The 22363-nt window shown below is 38.0% G+C and overlaps 1 protein-coding gene across 1 annotated transcript; it reads left to right on the forward strand.

The window, feature by feature from the left end:
- The first annotated feature begins 338 nt into the window (after window positions 1-338).
- LOC128099219 (olfactory receptor 2A14-like) lies at window positions 339-1175 on the forward strand. The gene has a single exon (XM_052721004.1). The coding sequence runs from the start codon at window positions 339-341 to the stop codon at window positions 1173-1175; it is 837 nt and encodes a 278-aa protein (XP_052576964.1).
- Window positions 1176-22363: the final 21188 nt, after the last annotated feature.

Here is a 22363-nt window from a genome sequence, read left to right on the forward strand (position 1 = left end):
AGTCATAGGACAACTTGTACAGTTGGTTCTCTCTTTCTATCATGTGGATCCAGGAGACTGAACTTAGGTTGTCAGTCTTGGCAGCAAGCAGCTTTACCCACTGAACCATCTCACTGGCCTTTTCTCTTAATATCCTAAGCATATAACAGAACATTTCCTTCATTTTTATAACTATAGTAAAGTATATTTTGTAACATATCTGAAAAAAAACCCAATACTCTATCCCAGATGATGTATTTCAAAATGTTTTCCCTATCATAATCATTGAATACTTTGTATCTTTGATTATTCCACAGCTCTGACCTTTTGGGTCTGAACTAGGTCTTTTCCACAGGAGAATGAGAGGCAACCAGACATGGATCACGGAGGTCACTCTACTGGGATTCCAAGCTGATGTCTCTGTGGAGTGTTTCCTTTTTGGGCTTTTTTCTCTCTTTTATTCCTTTACCCTTCTTGGGAATGGGGTTATCCTTGGAATAATATGCCTGGACCACAGACTACACACACCTATGTACTTCTTCCTCTCACATCTGGCCATTGTTGACATGTCTTATGCTTCCAACAATGTCCCCAAGATGCTGGCAAATCTCGTGACTAAAAGAAGAACCATCTCCTTCATCCCATGCATGATGCAGACATTCTTGTATTTGGCCTTTGCTCACATAGAGTGTCTGATTTTGGTGGTAATGTTCTATGACAGGTTTGTGGCCATCTGTTACCCCTTACACTACACTGTCATCATGAGCTGGAGATTGTGCACTGCCCTGGCTGCAGCTTCCTGGATATTTAGCTTTCTCCTGGCTCTGGTCCATTTACTCCTCATCCTGAGACTGCCCTTCTGTGGACCTCATGAAATCAATCACTTCTTCTGTGAAATCCTGTCTGTCCTCAAGCTGGCCTGTGCTGACACAACACTCAATCAAGTCGTCATTTTTGCAGCTTGTGTGTTCGTCTTAGTGGGACCATTATGCTTGGTGTTGGTGTCCTACACACGCATCCTGATTGCCATCCTGAAGATCCAGTCAGGGGATGGCCGCAAGAAGGCCTTCTCTACCTGCTCCTCCCACCTCTGTGTGGTTGGGCTCTTCTTTGGCAGCGCCATCGTCATGTACATGGCCCCCAAGTCTCAGCACCCTGAGGAGCAGCAGAAGATTCTACAGCCTGAGGAATGCTGAGGTCAAGGGTGCCCTGAGAAGGGCACTGTGGAAGGAGAGACCAGCATGAGAGACATCAAAGAACAATTCGGATAGATGATTTTGCTTTCTGTCAAATACAGCAGTTGGCATTCCTTTGCCCTTTCTATTATAAATACTCTCTTACAACAGAATATTATGGACTCATAGACATAGGCCAAAGATATAATACTTTAAAAAAAACAAAACATGCGTCCACCTATAGTCATTGGTCCACAGCTTCTGAAGTTTGGAATAATAAGCCTATGTCTCTTAGATTTAGGAGCCAGAAATCACTGGATCTGTACTATGGGTCTTAAGCACTCAGAGATTAAGACTGTGACATTGGGAGAGTTTCCCCCTCCCTACCCATAATTTTCATCAGAGTAGTTCCAGTTGATTAGTAACAAAAGTACCTATGAGACCAAATGGAACTGTAAGTGGCACATGAAGTAAACTCCTTAAAATTACAGTAAAATTATAAACCAGCACATTTGTGCAAGATTAGCAAAGCAGCTGCACAGCCACTGTACCAAAAAAAAAAAAATACACGTACCTGGTAAACACACAGTTCTATTTCTTACCATTAGTCAATAGGAAGTTGGAAGTTAAAGCTTACATGGGATATTACTGAAATGATTAAAACAAAAGAAATAATCACTGAATTTGGGGACATCCAATACCAATCATTGGGGAACAGTCAAAATTGACAGTTTTAATATACCATAGTTTTAATATAGCATAGACACATATCACCTAGATCACCTGGCACACATCCCCCAGATTACGTGATACACATCCCTAGGTTACTTGTTAGTGATTTTTCTTTGAAAAGAAGGAAGTGAGAACGTACAACTTGAAGGGCCAGCTTTTCTGTCACAATGATCCAATGTTGACAAAACTAGCTGTAGTTGACACATGGCTACATTCCAATGAACTCCCTTTACAATAACAGGTTGCCAGTCAAATACTTGCAGACCCTTGCCATATAGATGTTCACCTAGTAGAGGTTCATGGACTTCAAAATCAGTGCCCTCACTATGATTGGGTGCAGCAAGCCGCAGAAATGTGAAGTAGGAATTCAACTGACTATGGCAAAGTTAATACCTGGAAGAAGCCAAAGGCCCTTCCAGAGATAAAGCCAAGACTTAAGGAGTCTTGGTGATATTGGCATTTGGATATTAGCTGCTTCCTGCAATTAATTTCTTGTGTGCTATTGTAGTTTTCAATTTAATTCTTTTTCTAAGAACAGTGTGTTTGAATCATTCATTGAGCACAATTTCCCCTATACAATTTGGGGTATTTGGATAACATCTCCCAACTGTGCACCTTTCTGTAATTATTGTCATTAGCAACATCCAGCCAGGATCATCTCCAGATGAAAGTATTTTATCTGAGATACCTCCCAGACTTTCCAAGAACAGACTGCAGATAGATAAGCATTCCAGAATACCTGTTAGTTCCAGAGAGAATGAAAAAATTTACACTGAGACAACCACTGGAGCCAGGCAGATGTGCTAATTAAGCTTAACCCTCCTTTCTTCCAATAGCTACCTTTAGTTCTATATCTCCCTTTAATTCATAACTAAAGGACGTTTACATACCAGGTACATCTAGCCGTGATGCAAGTTGCCTAGCTACCAAGCACACTTTCTCTGTCCTGCCAGAAAAAGGGGAGCTGAGATAAGCTGAGACAGATATGGCTCCAAAGGAATAAAAGGCAGTTTTAATTTCACTCAGTGACTTGCAGAATCTTAACATTTTAACTAACCACTTCTAAGAATATAGTTTGTGTAGCTGGAATGTTTCTCCAGTACCACCCAGCCGCAGCAGCTTAGAAGCAGATGGGAAATCCAAGCAGAGAGAAGAAAGGCAGAGACAGAGGAAACGCCATCCCACAGCATGAAAGGGCACAAGGGCCAGGCAAGACCAGAGAAAATCTTCCAACTACAAGTTTGAGCACATAAATACCTTTTCTCAGATCTATTAACTGAATTTAGCCTTTAGTTGATTCTATTCCCCATTAGCCACTTCCCTCTTGGGTTGCTATGATAGCTGGCAATTATTGCTCTTTGTGTGGATGTCATCACCCCTCCTTTTGACCCTGGAAGAATTCAAGCTGGGTGACTTTGCCTTGGCCAGATTATTTGCTGATTGCCTGGATATATAACTATAAACCTCAGAGACATATGGGACAATTAAGATGGGAAGGAGAATTAAGTTGGGGAAGAATTAAATTAGGAAGAATAGATGGAAAAGAACTTCAATGGGAGAATTAAGATAGAAATATCAGGCAAGAAAGGAGCTAAGTATAAAAGCAGAAAAGAAGCTGTGTAGAGGAAGAAGTGACTCAGAAGAATAAAGTGAAAGAACTAAAGAGTTTCATGTATGTAGATTCACTTGATATCCTTAAGATTAGATTCTTCAGCTGGTTGTTAGATTCTTCCATGGACCCTGGGAAAAGGCTATTTAGGGGCTGGACCCCAATAGTCTTTGTTAGTTGGGAAACCACAATGTTAGGAGAGATTTAAAGCAAGATGATTGGAACCAATCTTAGCTGAGGCCTTTCCTCCTTTAACAGTATCTAAAACATAGATCACTATCACCTAGTAGCCAATGGAACATAAATACCTGTGATTTCTCTGATATATTCTGAAACTCAGGAAGATCCTCATGCTCTCAGTTGCAAATGTGAACCTGAAAGCAAGGGTATAGAAGTTTCAAAATCACACCAGTTATTTCATGTCATGGTGACCAAAATACGTAATTAAAGTAATTTGAAAGAGGAAAGGTTAGTTTTTTATTTTTATTTTCTGTATATATGTATGTGTATATGCATGTATGTATGCATGGATGCATGCGTGTGTATATTGTACATGTATTTATGTGTATATGCATGTAAGCAAGTATGCATGTATGTATAGGTATGTGTGCTATGTGCAATCCCACAGCACATACATGGAGATCGGAGAACAACATGTAGGAGTCAGTTCTCTCTTCTCACCATGTGTGTCCCAGGAATCATATTCAGGTCTTCGGTCTTAGCAACAGCTACCTTTATCAAGCAACCTCTCTTGACAGCTTCATGATGGAAGCAGACCATTATATGTCTCTTAAGTCCTCCTGAAAGATTGACTTCATTTGCTGAACATCATGAAGAATTTCAAGTCAAGTGGTGACAAAAAATAGCAGAGGTGATTGTAGAAGACAGTTAAGAGATTGGTGATAGAGCTATTGAGACAAGCCCTGCATTTTCGCATTATGCAGAGACTGGACAGCAAATGGTACAACTAACTCTCCCAGAACTTTACAATTAATCAAAAAATTTTCTTTTCAGGATCCCCTAAAGATGTCATCACCCCCAGACAGCAGGAAATAATTTTAAGAACATGACACCCACATTTCCAAGAGATGGGGTGGGTGGTTTTTGATCGTTCAATGGGTTATGGATAATTGTCATTGTTTAGGATTTTAGATCACAAAGGAGATCAGATTCAGGATTCTTATTTTGAAAAAAAAAGAAAAAGAAAAAAGGGGATCTAGATAAGAGGTAGATTGTTGAATCTACTCTGAAAAAAAGGAGATACAGAAATGATAGGATAAAAGGGTAGATTATCAAATCTACTCTTAAAAGAAAAAAGAGGAAGATATAGATATAGAATAAAAAGGTAGATTATTGAATCTACTTTTAAAAGGCAACTACTAGTTTTAAATATTTTACATTGGATTGGATTTTTGTATATTGTATACAAATTATGTATATGATACAAATTTAAGATTGATTTTGTTAGAAAATACTATACATGTATTTCTAATCTTGTTCAAGATATTATACCTATACCATTCATTTAACAATGTAATGCAAATTCCTAGTCCTTGAAAGTTATTATTATCAATGAACTAGGATATAAAGAAATGAAAATTATTAGTTAGTCATTACAATCAAACTTGTAGTTATGTTAGGTATGTTTTCAAAATCAAAGAGAAATATATTTTAGATGGATATTGTTAACGTAATTTTTGGCTGTATATATCTAACACTTTAGAGATCTATAGAATATGGCATTTGAGATTTTTTTTTAGAAGGCACCAAATTATTTTATGAAACATTTACAAAAATAATATAAATACAATCATTCAATAGGAATGTTCATGTACAGATTATAAGGAATTAAACTGTTGAAAACAGTCTGAATGTTGAAAATGATTATGCATTTATACATACACGTAGATAGATACAATATATTCATACACATGTATAAAGTACATAAATGTATTTCAATAACATAATTTTTTTCTTTTTTTATGACAATGAGACATGTCTGCTCCTGGCAGCACCAATCTACTTCAGAGAAGATGATGGGCATTGAAGAAACTCCATATGAAGTTTACTTTCTTTGTGACAAAAGTTAGCCACTGAGCAAGAAAGTGCCCTTGCCTCGACTGCTGACAGCATGCTGTCCAAAATGCAGAAGCAGGGCACAAAAGAAAGGACTGCTGCACCTTGCCAAGACAAGGTAGTAAGGCCCTTTAGAAAATCCTGTTTCATAGATGAGACTGTCAGATATGCTAGGCCTGTAGGCTGAAGATGGAGCCCCAACATTGAAGAGGAACTTTGGGTGACTGTCCAGGTAGCCAACTGTTTCTGTCATTTCTCATGTTTTGGAAGTTGCTTGTTTGCACTTTCTGCTTACCCAGTTAATATTATTTCTTTCTTGGGTCTCTGAGAGAGTTAAAGAGTAGATAGTTATAGTTATAGTTTTCCTTGTTAAAAATTTCAGAAAAGAAATTCACCAAAAGGTGTAAAGTATGTAAGTTTGAAAGACATCAAAAGGTAGTTTTGGGTTGGTAATACAAGTTAGGACAGAAAGTGAATTAAGTACAACATTTTGGACTCACCAAAATAGAATAAATAATGGAGTATTTTCTCTGAATTTGCCAAATGTTAATGGATTGGACATTGTTAATATAATTCTTGACTGTATATATTGTATATACTTATTGTATATAGTTTTTCTTATAATAGTTATAACCTTTCATTATTTTAAACAAAAAAGGGGGAATGTAGTGATATATTGTGTACCCTAATAAACTTGCTTGGGGATCAGAGGACAGAGTCAGCCACTAGATTAGACATAGAGGCCAGATAGTTGTGGCACATACCCTTAATCCTATCACTCGGGAGGTAGAGATCTATCTGTATCTCTGTGAGTTCAAGGCCACACTGGAAACAGAGCCAGGCAGTGGTGGCACATGCCTTTAATCCCAGAACTAGTTAACCATAGAGGTCTGGAGGTCTATACAGACAGACAGGAAGTGATAGAGCTGGGCAGAAAGAGGAAGCGATGTAGCTGGGCAGAGAGAGGAAGTAAGATGGCAGGGCACAGAGAGGTATATAGGTGTGAGTATACAGGAAGTAGCTCTCTTTTGGGTTGAGGAGTTCCTAGAGGTAAGATGTGGCTGGCTTGCTCTCTGATCTTTCAGCTTTCACCCCAATACCTGGCTCCAGGTTTTTTATTAGTAAGACTGTTTAGCAATTCATGTTACAGATTGGTACATTAATTGGGAATGCAGGCTGAGCTATAGGCTGAAGAGGAACAAACTAGAGATAAATAGCTTGGAGGAGAACCATAGGATGAAAGAACCCCTACCTGACATTCCGTCTGTTTTTTCAAAGGAACTCAGTTTGACCTGTTCATGCCATAGGACACTGTTTGCAGCCATATGTCTAGCAGTCCACAGCTAGTGGAGTTGATTAATGAGATGTGGTCAGGAAAGTAAGCTGGAAAAGATCCCTATCCCAATTTTCAATCCAGAATGACACCAGGTGCATCCAAGGCTGTGTGCCTTAAAGAACAATGTTCTTTAAGGCAAGGACTGAAGAGGTAATAGAGGGGGTTATAGCTCACAGAAACAATCATGTGACTAAGTAAATGTACAAGTCCACAAATCAAGATCAATTAACACAAAATCTTAGATTAGTGGCAGGGAGATCAATACCCAGAGTTTCATCTAAAGCATTCTCAACCTTCCTAGTCCTGTGAGCCTTTAATATAGTTCCTCATGTTGTGGTGACCCCAACCGTAAAATTATCTCATTTTTACTTTAAAACTGTAGTTTTGCTATGGTTATGAATTGTAATGTAAATATCTGATATGCAGGATATCTGATATGTGACCCCAATCATAACTCACAGGTTGAGAACCAATGGTCTAAAGCATCCAGTTTCAAAACAAAACAATAAAGCATACATGAAATAGCAAAGTATGCCTCATACTCTTGTAGATGAAACTACAAAGCAGTCACTATAAAGATTAAAGAAGTGAAGAACTGCTTCTTCAGAAAAACATTACAATTCTTAAGACCAAGAAATTAACTTCAGAGCTTCTAGTTCACCAATAGGCAGTGACACCAAATGTCATTGATTTCTGCTACATACTGTGCTCAGAGCAATGGTTTCAGAGTAAACCACCTATCACCCAACATGGCAGGCACGGAGAGACAGCTTGTCCATTTCCATCATCACACTCAACATGAAAGGACCACGAGAGGGTATCCACTCAAGTTCCCCCATTTTATAAAAGGACTTTGCAAATGTGTAGGGAGGTATCCTGATCTTCAAGTGGGGTAGAGAAATGGGAATCTCAAGAATCAACTGAAAACATGCTCCAAAACAAACCAACCTGTAGCAGGAATCTTAAAAGTTCTTATTAATAAAACAAACCTGAGGCCAGTTATTGGGGTAGACTGGAAGATCAGAGAACCAGAACAAGCCACAGCTACCTCACCTTGCCGGATCCTCAGCTGGTCTTGTTTCCTCAGACTGGAGGCCTCTGAGTCCTCATCCAGAATGGGTGTCAGCTGAACTGTGCTGCTCCAAACCTAAAAGCTTAACCAGCCAAATGCTTAACCAGGCCAAATGCTGCTAGTTTCTGGTCTTCACACCTTATATATCTTTCTCTTTCTGCCATCACTCCCTGGGATTAAAGGCTTGCTTTCTGGGATTAAAGGCGTGAGTCACCATGCCTGGCTGTTTGCAATGTGGCCTTGAACTCACAGAGATCCAGAGGGATTTCTGTCTCTGGAATGCTAGGATTAAAAGTGTGAGTGCCACCATTTTCTAGCCTTTGTATCTAGTGGCTGTTCTGTCTCTGACCCCAGATAAGTTTATTAGGGTGCACAATATTTTGGGGAACACAATACCACCACATTTCCCCTTTTTTGTCTAAAATTTAAAAAAGCTTATAATTAATACAAGAAAAATTATATCCAATAAGTATATACAATATACACAGTCAAGATTACATTAATGATGTCTAGTCCATTAACATTTGACAGATTCAGGCAAAAAAATTCCATTATATATATTAACAATGTCCAGTTCAGTAACATTTGATAAACTCAGACAAAAAATTTTCATTACTATCTTATTTAAAACAAGTAGTACCTTTTTTAAAGTATTTTTTCTTTTCATAATAGATTCAGTAATCTCCTTTTTTTTTCAGAGATGAAAACCAAGAGGTCAGAGCAATAGCTAAGAGCTAAAAACCTTACCCTTCACTGTTAGGTATTTATTACTTGTATATAGTTATTGTACTTTTGTATATAGTTTTTCTTATGTTAGTTATAATCTTTTTCCTTTTTTCTTTTTATTAAAATAGAAAAGGGGAAATATGGTGATATTTTATTTGTACTGAAATGTGACTTGGTAGGTAGCGCTAGGTAGATCTCTGTGTGTTCAAGGATACAGTCAGCATTGGAGACACATGCCTTTAATCTCAATACCAACCATAGAAGACCTGGAGGTCTGTATAGACAGGCAGTGACTAGGAGGTCATGTGGTTGGGTTTACAACCAATGAGAAGACAGAACAGAAACTCTATAAAAAAAGACAGACACAGGAAGTAGCTCTCTTTTGGAGAGGTACAGCAACAGTGAAGGGTAAGGTTTTTAGCTCTTAGCTATTGCTCTGACCTCTTGTCTTTCATCTCTGTATTGGCTCTGTGTTTCTTATTTAATAAGACCGTTGGTTACATCTACACCAACCAACCAACCACTGTGAAGACTACTGAAAGAAACAATACACCATTCTCTTAAGAGAGACCTCAGTCTGAGTATTAACAGAGAAAATAGATTTGGCTTTAAGCCAAAACTCATGTGACCCTGGAATTTAACATTATTGGCCCTCTTCTTCCATCTATAAACCTACACCATGCATCTCATAAGCCATCTTACAATTTCATTTATAAAGGGAACTTCTTTAAAGTAAAAGAAAAAAGTAAAATAACGAATATTTAAACCTTACTTTATTTTAAACTTTGCCTAATTTTTGAACTTGATTTTAAATTATATCCACTGAACAATGTGACTTCCAAAGTTGTAAAATCAAATATGTACTATTATATCATATATACAGCAGATAATGGATAAGCTATTGTCTACATTCGAGTCTAAGTATGCACCACCTCTTTTGTTCACCTTTATATTTTTTAATATTGCATTTTTATTATTGTTATGAGAGATACTTTTATGTATTAGATACAAGGTCTTTTAAAAAAAAAACTTGTATTCTTCTCTCATACATCATATCTTAACTGCAGTTTGCCCTCCCTCCACTCCTCCTAGTCCCTCCTCCTACCCCCCCTCTCTCCCAGATGTACTCCTCCTCCACTTCCCTTCAAAGAAGAAGGAAGAAGAAGAGAAGGAGAAGAAGGCAGCCTCCAAGGGCTATCCACTGAACATGACCTAACACAATACAATAAACTGGGCACAAGCCCTTACATCAAGGCTGGACAAGGCAATACAGTAGGAGGAAAAAGTGTCTCAAACACAAGTATAAGAGCCAGAGACAACCTCCACTCCCATTATTGGGATTCCCACAAGAACACTAAGCTACACAACCATAACATATACGCAGATGACCTAGGTCAGACCCATACAGGATCCAGGTTCGTAACTCCAGTCTCTGTGAGGCCCCATGAGTCCTACTTAGTTTATTCTGTGGTTCATGTTCTCATGATGCCCTCAACTCCACTGTCTCCTACAATCCTTCCTCCCTCTCCTCTTCTACAGGATTCCCCTGGCTCCACCTAGTGTTTGACTGTAGTTCTCTGCATCTGCTCCCATCAGTTTCTACATGACACCCCACTGATGACTACTGGGGTAGGCACACATCTATGAGTACAGCAGAATATCATTAGGAGTCATTTCATTGACTTTTTTTCCAGTCGTGTGTGGTTCTATCTTGTGTCTCTGTGTTCTCCTGCCTCTGGTTCCTGGCCATCCAAGTAGTGTCAGATGTGGGCTCCCTTCAGTGACATGGGCCTCAAGTTGGACCAGTCATTGGTTGGCCACTCCACAGGTTTTGGACCACCATTGTCTCAGCACATGGACAAATTGTAGGTCAAAGGTTTTGTGACTGGGTTGGTGTCTCAGCCCCACTGCTAGGAGCTTTGCCTGGTTATAGAAGATGGCCAGTTCAGGCTGTGTATCCCCTATTACTAGGAAACTTCACTAGGGTGATTTTCATAGATTCCAGGGAGTTTCTATTGCACTAGGGTTCTACATCACCCTCAATTCCAGTTGTCTCTCCCAGTACTTTCTCCTTCCATCCCTCCCACCACCACTCCTGCCTGATCCCTTCTGTTCCCATCCCACCCACCCCCAGTATACCTGCAAAATCTATTCTATTTTTCCCTTCCCAGAGAGATCCATGAGTACCCTCTTGAGCCCTCCTTGTTATTTAACCTCTCTGGGTCTGTGGATTGTAGCATGATTATTTTTTACTTAACAGCGAAAGTACATTTATAAGTGAGGACACACCATGTTTGTTTTTCTGGGTCTGGGTCACCTCCCTCGGGATGATCTTTTCTAGTTCCATCCATCTGCCTGCAGATTTCATGATCTCATTGATTTTATCAGCTGAATAATACTCTGTTGTGTGAATGAACTACATTTTCTTTATCCATTCTTTGGTTGATGGACAGCTAGGTTGTTTCCAGTTTCTGGCTGTTATAAATAAAGTTGCAATAAACAAGGTTGAGCAAGTTTCCTTTTGGTAGAATGGGGTGTTCTTTGGTGTATTCCCAAGAGTAATATAGCTGGGTCTTGAGGTAGATCATTTCCCAATTTTCTGTAAAAGTTTGCACTCCCATGAGCAATGGAGGAGTTTTCCCCTTGCTTCACATCATCACCAGCATGAGCTGTCACTTGTGATTTTTATCTTAGCTATTCTGACAGGTGTAAGATGGAATCTCAAAGTCATTTTGGTTTGTATTTCCCTGATGGCTAAGGATGTTGAACATTTCTTTAAGTGTTTCTTAGTCATTTGAGATTCCTCTGTTGATAATTCTCTGTTTAGATCTATACCCCATTTTTATTGGATTATTTGGTTTGTTGATGTCTAGTTTCTTGAGTTCTCTATACATTTTGGATATTAGCCCTACATTGGGTGTAGAAGTGGTTAAAATCTTTTCCCATTATGTAGGCTGCTGTTTTGTCCTATTGACAGTGCCCTTTACCTTACAGAAGCTTCTCAGTTTCATGGAGTTCCATTTATTGATTATTATCCTTAGTGCCTGTCCTATCCATGTTCTGTTCAGGAAGCTGTCTCCTGTGCCAATGAGTTCAAGGATATTCACCAATTTCTCTATAATTAGGTTCAGTATATCTGGTTTTATGTTGAGGTCTTTAATCCACTTGGACTTGAGTTTTGTGCAGGGTAATAGATATGGACCTATTTACATTCTTCTGCATGCTGACACCCCATTAGACCAGCACCATTTGTTGGAGATGCTTTCATTTTCCATTGTGTATTTCTGGTTTCTTTATCAAAAATCAGGTACCCAGAGGTGTGTTGATTTACTTCGGGTCTTTAATTTTATTCCATTGATCAATCTGTCTGTTTTTATGCCAATACCATGTGGGTTTTTATTACTATATCTCTGCAGTACAGCTTAAAATCAGGGATGGTGATACTCCAGAAGTTCTTTTCTTATACAGGATTGTTTTAGCTATTCTGAGTTTTCTGTCTTTCCACATGAAGTTGACTGTGGTCCTTCACCAACTTCGCTTCATACTAATACAGCTTGACCTTCTTTTCTGTGGTATCAGTCAAGATCCCAAACACACCTGAGTAAAGCTCTTTAGGGAGAACGCCTTGGAGTATACCAGCAGCATCAGGCTGCATCTCCTCCCAACTGTGAGTGGCAGTTTCATTGTACATTTCTCCCACCCATTATCTCAACTTTCCTCCTACCTCAGACAGTTGTCCCAGAGATAGCATTGCAATTGTGACTGGATCAGGGATGACCCCTGTAAAGAAACATGTCATTCACATTTACATCAGAATTCCCATAGGATTCTGAGTGGTTTTGCCCCTTCTGGCAGAACTGGGTTGATGGAGGGTGTCACCCTGTGTTACCTTGTGGTTGAAATGAGAGCCCAGGGACTATGGACTTGTGAATCCTATCATCTATGAAAGTGAAAGACACATACTCAAGTGACATTGCTGCCAATATTTGGACAGCACACTGGCTAAACTAGCATGCCTCCCAGAAGTAGAGAACTGAGTTTAAATTGATAAAATAATATAATAAATAAAAATAAATTCATAAACAATACATTGCTGCTTAGAGAAATACTTTGATCATATGCTATAATAATAAAACAGGCCAGACATTGCTGACTGAATAGGAGAGTACTAATGGAACCTCTAACTGTGATTCTTGTTTTTCAGGGCACATAAATTATTAAAGACAGTCATTTAGGAAGAAATTTCATGGAATTTGGCCACACCAGATGATATGCAGTTCTTAGCTGACTCATCACTCTCTACTTCTAACCTCAATGATCAGATAATCAATGTTCAGAAAGGTCCTTGATTATAAATAGACAAAAATATTTCAGCTGTAGTATAACATGTCATCAAATGCTATACAGATACATATTATCCTTGTTGAGTTGAACAGTATGATAAAGAGCAGGTATCATCTGGTGACCATGAATTCCCCAGGAATGGCCTCACCTTGAGACCACATTACAGGAAGTCCTATTGCATACTCAGACTCAGTTGTGTCTTGGCAGGATGCCACTTATCAAACTCTAATACAAAAGAACACAGTATTTTCTCGTAACTAACCTACATCCTAATTGTACTCGGGCCATTAGTTTATAATGACAAGAAGAAACTGATTGTCCCTCAAGACAAAAGGGTGCTGGGGAAAACAGGTACCTACTGAGGCATCATGAGACAAGCTGAATTTACTTTTAATGAAGTGTGAGACTCAAAGGAAAAAAATGTCAATTAAAATTAGCAAATTAAAATAATTGTCTCCTGGGTGGGAGAGAATGGGGCTTAGCCCAAAAATAAGATGACACTTTAGTGAAATGTGTCATGCAACTTAAGAAATAATTTTGTTTATTTATGGGGCTTAGAGAGAGAGAGAGCTTGTACCCTAACCCAACAGGACCTCTTGGCTACCTTGGCACAGGTAGAAGCCAACGTTACCCGAGGAAATTTGTTCATCCTATTTGCATAAGCAAAAGAGAAACACTTGGGGGACTTCACAGTTGATTGAAGTTTTCTGGGCCCTAGTTATTTTAATTGATGAACCGTGATAGCCATATCTAAAAATATGTCAGAATAAGACATAACTGATAACACAGCTGGGAAACCGTTCTGAATTACACCATGCCCCTACCACAGGGCAAATGTGGTCCCTGAACACAATGGAAGCTAGTTATCATTTCTTCATACTGAGACAGAGTGACTGGCTTTGTTCCCAATCTATGTAGAATGCAGGAAAAAAAAAACATGCCATTCCAAAATGTAATGGTTTCTATATTTAACAGAACCAACCTATGCCCAATCATATTTACTGGAAAGCCAAAGCTGCTATTTCTCTGATTCCACTATGTTGTTTAATCAAATTGATTGTGCTCTAGTCATATTGTAATATGGTATGATCATGGTATTGTTGGCAATATTTAGCCACACTGTGTCTATAATTCATGTAATAATATGGAAAGTTAGGATCAAATTCATTGTGAGTTCTAATGGAATTTTCCAAGAACATAACGCCAAACAGGAATGTCTAATCTGTGTAAGAACTTGATTTAGCTAACAGGTAAATTTCATACTAAATTGTTTATCATGAGATAACAAAGACAAGAAGACAAGGGAGTGTGGAATCAAGTTACAAGATTGATGCAAAAATAGGAAAATGTATCATGATCTTATAGTATGAATTAATAGTTCCCTCGGGTCTATCCCTGATCCACACTAATTTTTCCATCTTTGGAGCATGGCTCCAAAGCCATGCCACTACATATGTTCCATAAGCATGCCTCTAAATGTAAATGCTCATTATAATACACAAAGACAGCCTGGGACAAGGGGTAGTAAATAGAATGTACAATAACTGTTAACTCAGAAAAAAATATATAAATCTGGAATCCAAAGAATTTTTGCTGTGTTCTAATAATCACATCACAGAGTGAAACATAGAAATTTAAATGGTTATCTTCTGAATTTAAATTTGAAGTCATTACTGTTATATTGTTAATGCTTTCATAACACCAACACATCAATAGCATACCATCAATAGTACAGATAGCTTGAGGACAGTGGTGTCGAAAGCACTAATCTGGATAGTGGGTAAGGAACTCGGCAAATCAGCGGCTCTTACTGTGCAGAGTTATCCTGTAATAAGCAGCTGAGCCTTGTGATTGCTGGATGTTTTCCTTATCAGGTGGCAGAGGAAGAAGTCAGAGAGACCTGAAGTGTGTGACGACTTCAGCAAACCACTGCTTGGTTTGAACATGGAGAGGCCTAATGCTTGAGTCTTGAAGATACCCTGCAAGGTCATATTTTGAACAGTAGGTCCTCGGCCTATGGTACTGTTGTGACTGCTGTGGAACCTTTAGGAGGTGGGCCTGTCTGGCAGAGTTAGGTAACTGGGGGGAGGAGCAGGTGTGTAAGTGGCCACCACTCTTGGTTCTAGCCTAGATCTTTCTGTTTTCCTCTGCCATACACTCATGCCTTTCCAGCCATAACAAAGCACATCCTCGAAAATCATGGGCCAAAGTCTTAAGTCACCTCTCTCAGGTATTTGGTCACAGCAACACAAGAGTAGTTACCACAAGTGCAGTGATGTTTATGGAGGCCATGGCTGCAAGGAGCTCAGGGCAATCTCAGACAGACTTCAGCCCTATAACCACAAGGCTACAGTTCCCCAACAATCATGGAATTTGGAGCCAGACTTCAAATCTCCAGTAAATATGTAGACCTGACAAGATCCTGAGTTACTTTTGAGCATACTATCCATTTGGCTAATACCAAGGCTTGTGACCAATGAAACTGTGAGATAAACAGTGGTTTTGTCAGTTTCTTAGAGCAGCAACACAAAACGAATATACCTTTTTGTTGTTTTGTCTTGTTTTTGAGATGGGATATCATATACTCCAGTCTGGCCTTGAGCTCTCTATGTAGCTGAAGATGACTTTGAACCTCTGGATCCTCCAGCCTCGATCTCCTGAGTGTTTTGATTACAGGCCTATGGCAGCACTTCAGATTGTATGTGGTGCTGGGAATTCACCTCAGAGCTTTGTGCATGATAGGCAAGCATTCTACCAACTGGGCCATCACCCTAGCCTTGCTTCTAATCATAACTGAAGAGCAAATGTTTCTAACTCTAATCCTTAGTAAAATGGTGATTTATCACTTACTGCAATTATTTTCCAATGCTTAGGTCTCAGAAAATCTTTACACTCTTAAAAGTTACTGAGGACCTCATGACATTTTTAGGTAGGTATAGGTATTGATATTCATAAGAGAAATTAAAACTGAGAGTCAATTGAAAATAATACTTACAATTCATCTTTATTTACACTTACCATGAGCATTTACTGAATATCTGTTTGGACCCAGTAGACTGTGATAAGTGTCGCAAGCTGAATACAGAATGTTGAAAGCTTCTTTCATTTTTAAAAGACTCCCATAATAGGTTAAAACAAATATTATCTTTTATGAAAATTTTATTTTATTAAAAGCTTTAAAATTTTCAATACTTCACAGTTTTGTAAATTTTAGTGCTTGGTTTAATAGTTGAAAGTTCCACTTCCTATCTTTTGTGTCCCATGTGTTGTAATAGCACATATAGATAACATGCAGAAAAATTCCATGTGTATACATGAGAGAATGACAGAGAAAAAAGACCAAACTTGTCCAAATATCATTGTGGAAATGGTTTTGATGGTCTTGATGTTTTGAAAGCTTTTTGGTCATTCTCAGAGTCCTTGAACCACACTAAAAAAATAGTTGTCAGTGTCTGTCCTCATTCTATGAATTGAGAGGAATATATATAGATATAGAGACCACATAAAGAGCCTGGCACATGAAGTACAATGGGGACTCATTACTGTGGCTTATGGCTGCAGGCTGTAATCTTTCCCATCCACCGTGAATGGAGACACATGTGGCATTGGGAGAGTTCTACTGTCTGGGGAAGAACAGATTGTAATGGTACTCAGAGCCATAAAGCCATAACTGCAAAAGACTGGATACTGTGTTTTGTCTTGACTCAGCTTCAATGCTCTCTAGAGACATGAATATTGGTGCAAAAGTAACTGGCCGCCAGGCGGTGGTGGTGCACGCCTTTAATCCCAGCACTCGGGAGGCAGAGCCAGGTGGATCTCTGTGAGTTAGAGGCCAGTCTGGGCTACCAAGTGAGTTCCAGGAGAGGCGCAAAGCTACACAGAGAAACCCTGTCTTGAAAAACCAAAAAAAAAAAAAAAAAGTAACTGGCTTTCCCACTGCCTAGAACTTTGCCTTCAAGCTCATCAGGTATAATCTTTTTTTGTCTTCTAAACAGAAGACTCTGGCCTACTCACCCCTCAGGGAGAAGATACATTGGTGTGATGTTGTATGGTCCCTCTGGGAATTTGAACTCTCACTAGAGACTCAGAAGTGTTTTGTCCTCTGATTTTAAAATAAAAACTATGCTCCTGGGGTTCTTTGGAGACATTTCCGTGAGTCGCTCCTGGGGTTCTTTGGAGACATTTCCGTGAGTCCTTTGAACCCTCCTGTTACTGATTTCATCTGACGAAGCCTGTCAGGAGGAATAGGATTCTGCAAATGTTTTAGAGGTATGATTCTCTTCTCTGTGGGGTTTACTCTAACTCAAAGTATCTTCCTCAGAGAAAATCCAGTACTAACATTGCTCTGTACTAAAGAGATTCATTTGAACTGGAAAGTGGCTTTTGGTATGGGTAGTTGAAACAGAACAGTATGACAGCAGAGACCACCATAGCAGTGTCAAAAGGACGCCATTCCTGAGTTATCTTCCACTCTGACTTAGAATGAATTGCAAGTAGTTAGAAAAGACACCAGTGCCCCGTTATTGTCAGGGCAGCTCCTCGTGCTGTGCAGTAGACAGGTGTCACCCAAACTCCCTGGCATCCACCTCCCATCTTTATCTATGTGATGTGGCGGTGGGAGCCCGAGTGTCGACGCAACTGTCTTAAAAGCGAGGAGGCTTGAAACCTCCAGACCCTGAAACAGCCCAACTGAAGAGAATTTTATTTTAACTGCCTAAATGAAGATAACTAGTATCCAGGACCCCTATTTCAAAGAAAAATTGAATACCTGTTAGAGTCGTTTGTTTTCTGAATCAGATTGGTAAATGAATTTGTCATATAATTATTTAATTTTTAAGTATTTCAATTTACCACACTAATAATAATAAGTGTTAGACTCAAGGTACTTTTAAAAAGCATTTTCTGGCTGAAAGGAAGAGAGAGAGACAGAGAAGACAGAAAGAGACAAAAGAGAGAAAATGAGCCATCAGCCAACTCTAGAGAAAGAGAAACCCAAGTACAAGCTAGGTAAAGACTCTCGGCAGAACTGTCTAGGGCGGAAGTTCTCACCCTTCCTAAGGCTGTGACCCTTTAATACAGTGCCTCACGTTGTGGTGACCCCCAAGATAACATTATTTTCGTTGCTAATTCAGGACTGTATATTTGCTACTGTTATGAAGCATAGTGTAATATCTGTTTTTTCTGATGGTCTTTAGGGATCTCGACCTAGGGTCTAGGTGAAAAGCTGCTCTAACCAACCATGAAAACCTTTAGTTTTGTGAGCTGCTGTGGTTTTATTCAATTTATTGCAAATACAAAGATTTAGGCACCAACTCTGTAGTATTTTCTTCTCTTTCTCCATCATGAGAGTTTCCTTCTATATTTTAATTTAACTTCATTTTTATGCTGTCTTCATTTTTATGGTAATATTGCCACCTGGGAGTGATAATGAAGATATGAAGATTTATTAATCCAGGCACAAAATTATAAAGAATAAGGAATCAAAATACAAATGTTCCTATGAGATAGGAATAGGTTGAATATTTTCAACAGTATTGTTTTCTTTTATGCTAAGAATTAAATATAAGTCTATGATTATAAGTAAATTTAATACAGATGGCACTATTTACTACTTAGCATGATATAGAAATATTATTTGATTGTACCAAAAATAATTTCACACACATTTATCTACAGCCCTCCTCAATAAAATCAGTACATTATAGAAAGTAAGGAATCTATTATTTCATCTCTCTACCTCATTGGGGTTATATTTCTCAAAGAAATTCATGCAACTGATCCCTTTCCTGAGCTCAGCAACTGGAAAAGTTTGTAAGCCTATAATACATGTATCTTCAAGTCTCCCTCTCATGTAACTATAAAACACTTTCTCCAAAAACTCTCCCTATGAAACTGTCTCCTCAAAGTATCAATTCAAAACAGATGTAAGATGTTATTTAACCTCTCTAAAGTTCATATTTTTTATAAGTACCAAAAATCAATTTCCAAAGATACTCTATTAAAATGAGATGTGAATATAGCCTTTGGAGTTCATCATTCAATCCATAACAGATATCAGTACATTTAAATATGACCCTTAGTTGACACATGTGATATGATATACTTCATTGGCATATGTAATAAGCTTCATAAGAGATTTAATTCATAAGAGGAAATGCATTGTCTGCTTTACAATAACCTTGCTGAAAGCCATGTATGATAAAAATGAAATTATATCCAGAGTTTCAAACATTATGTATAGATTGTTTTAAAATATTGTCAATCTGTAGTTTCTATACTGTTAAAGACTCTTTTCTGTTTAAAGTGAGTGATGAATCACATTGTTCCAAATATTATTCATCCTTGAAGCAGAATTTTTTCTTAAATCAAAAACTGGAATTGAAAAAAAAAAACCCTAGATTTAATATGGCATAAAAATCTGTATCTCTTGTTGTTACTAATCAAGGTGAAATGGCATCTAGGAAGAAAACGTAAAGAGTGACATTAAGATGGTTCTTTCATGTGTAACCACATAGAACCTGGAGAGTAAGAAGCATGAAAGTCCCATGAAACGTGTCACTTCCCTTGACTTAGAGGCTGAGTTGAAGGTAGAACAGGTGAGAATTTCATTCTGATCACCAAAGACCACACATCACAAACCAGGTTGCACTTCAGCCTTGTAAAGAATGGTGTTCCAGGCTGAGTGGTGGTGGCACACACCTTCAATTCCAGCACTCGGGAGGTGGAGGCAGGTGGATCTCTATGAGTTTGAGGCCAGCCTGATCTACAGAGTGAGTTCCAGAACAGCTAGGATTGTTACACAGAGAAACCCTGTCAAGAAAACACAAACAAACAAACAAACAAACAGAATGATGTTTCAGGTAAATTTAATTTTTTTTTATTTGTGTCTATATCATGCCAAGTAAGAAAGATCCTAAGGAGGTTGATTTTTAGGCAGGTTTTATCAGAGTACAAAGAACTACTATCTCTCTGGGCTTCACTATAAAAATGTGACAATAATCTATCATTACAGGACAATGGCTGTTAGAGTAAACACTCTTCTAGCTGGCTTCTTATTGTGGTAATCTTAATATGCCTAGATATTTTGCTATCCTGACTTTTAGATGATTTGAGATAGAAGATTTCATATGTAGATAAATAGACTGAGTTGATTGAGACCTTAATTTCTCTGAATTTACAATAGGATTTCATGAAAGAAGACAGGCCCTCTACCGTGTGTGTGTGTGTGTGTGTGTGTGTGTGTGTGTGTGTGTGTGTGTAAGGTTTTAATTACGGCAACACTAAATTGCAAACAATCTAGTGATGAGATGATATATGAAATAAGTAACAATCTTTGAAGAATAACTGATTCAGAACAATGTATGTTACAGCCAGGTATTTTGACATGGGAAATGCTTAATTGTATATCTACAAATGATGGCAGTAATTGAGTAGTACTGTATTATCATTTTAAAATCCATAACATAAATAGACAGTAGAAAGTAAGAATTATCAACAGTGATCACTTTTCTTTGTCAAAATTCATCTCTAAATCTAAATTATTCAAGAGTATATAATTTTCCAGAATTGACTAAAAGGCAGATGATAAGGAAAATCCAATGATGAATATGTTTCTAAAATTACAAACATGTGTTTGCATTAAAACAAGATATTAAATTATATAAAGAAGATTTTTTTAATTTACTTTACTAAGAAGATTTGACTTCATAAACAAAAGCACTTCCTTATACACAGTTTTCAAAGGTAATCCTGAGAATGTATATATTCTTTTTATCCTCTCATGTATTTTTGTTCTTCATACAGAAGGACACCAGAAATGCATACTCTGCTCATGATAAAACTTAAATATTGGACTAAAACTATAGTTTCAGGGTCGAGAACTCCCCAGGGTGTACAAGGCACTGGGTTCATCTTCAGCACCAAATAGAACAGAAGTGAGTCTAGTAAAAGTGGCTGAACAGTTTGCTCAGTGGTTAAGAGCATTTTCTGCTCTTACAGATGACCTGGGTTCACTTCTCAGAGCCCAAATATCAGCTTACAACTATCTGTAACTCTAGATCCAAGGGATCTGGTGTCTTCTTCTGGACACCCTGGGCACCAAGCCTCCATGTGGTGCACATACAAACATGCAGGCATTTATATATGTAAAAGAATAAAGATGAAATCTTTCTGAAAAAGAGTCCAGTGAAGTCTAGATGTTGGTTGATAGATGAAGTGTGGACTATGAATAGATGATCCTGAAACTTCTGTTCTCATCAGAAGTAACAGAGAGTTCAAAACCAAAGCAGGCTAAAAGAGACAAGGGAACAAGCTTGAAGGGTCTACATGTAGACAATAAAGCATCAAACATATGGTAATAATGAAACATTACCCACTGGCTAACAAAGTTAGGAAGCCCAGACAGAAAGAGATGGAACAACAGAGGATTTTTCTACATATGTCCAACTAATAGACATAAAACTGTATTTTCCATCAACATTACCATATAAAATTATATGTATAAATACATACATACATATATATATATATATATATATATATATATATATATATATATATACAATTTTAGTAGCTATCCAAGAAATTGATTGGGAAAAAGTAATCGCTATACAGTAGAAATATCTGGGAATTGCTGTGTTTATCAAGTGATCCAACTTAGCTTTGTCCCAACAAGGGAATAAATTAACACCCTGCATCTACACATAGTGCACTGAGGATACTTTTTGCAGAAAATAAATAATCTGAATCAAAACATGGGAAATATAGTGTATTTTCAACTTGAGGGATCTCCTACTATTTAATATTTACTCTTCAATCTACTATTTACTCTTCAAAATGTCAGTATTTGGAAAAACACATAAAGGCCAAGGATATATTCAAATTACAAGATACTAAGAAGAGATTATATTAAATATAACGTGAAACCTTAGATTAGGTCCTGTGTGGGTGGAGACATTAGAGGAAACAAACATGTAAGCATTACATCTCTTGATTTTTATAGTTACAATGGAGCGGTAACTTCAAATAGGTCAATACAGAGACAAAGTATTAGATAAGCAAGAAAGACATCGATGCAGGCTGAATCTGGGTAAAGGGATGTAAGGGTTCTTCACATAATTCTGGATGTACATTTGCTGTTAGCATTTACTTCTAGTAAAGGTTCAGAAACACGGATGGCTGTCAGGAGGTGAGAAATAAGAGAGCACTGAACTATTTCCTGCGCTTGTTTTGAGATAAATAAATCCAATTTTCATTGATTGTCCAGCTCTGGGCTTCCCATCACATGTCACTGCTACACCGGCTGTCATAAAGGA

Source organism: Peromyscus californicus, unplaced genomic scaffold (genome assembly GCF_007827085.1).
Source record: "Peromyscus californicus insignis strain IS unplaced genomic scaffold, ASM782708v3 Scaffold_6__1_contigs__length_162567912, whole genome shotgun sequence".
Taxonomy (NCBI): Eukaryota; Metazoa; Chordata; class Mammalia; order Rodentia; family Cricetidae; genus Peromyscus; species Peromyscus californicus.

What these genes read in the sequence shown, in the direction of transcription:
- LOC128099219 (XM_052721004.1), top strand. Translation starts at nt 339, where the DNA reads ATGAGAGGCAACCAGACATGGATCACGGAGGTCACTCTACTGGGATTC.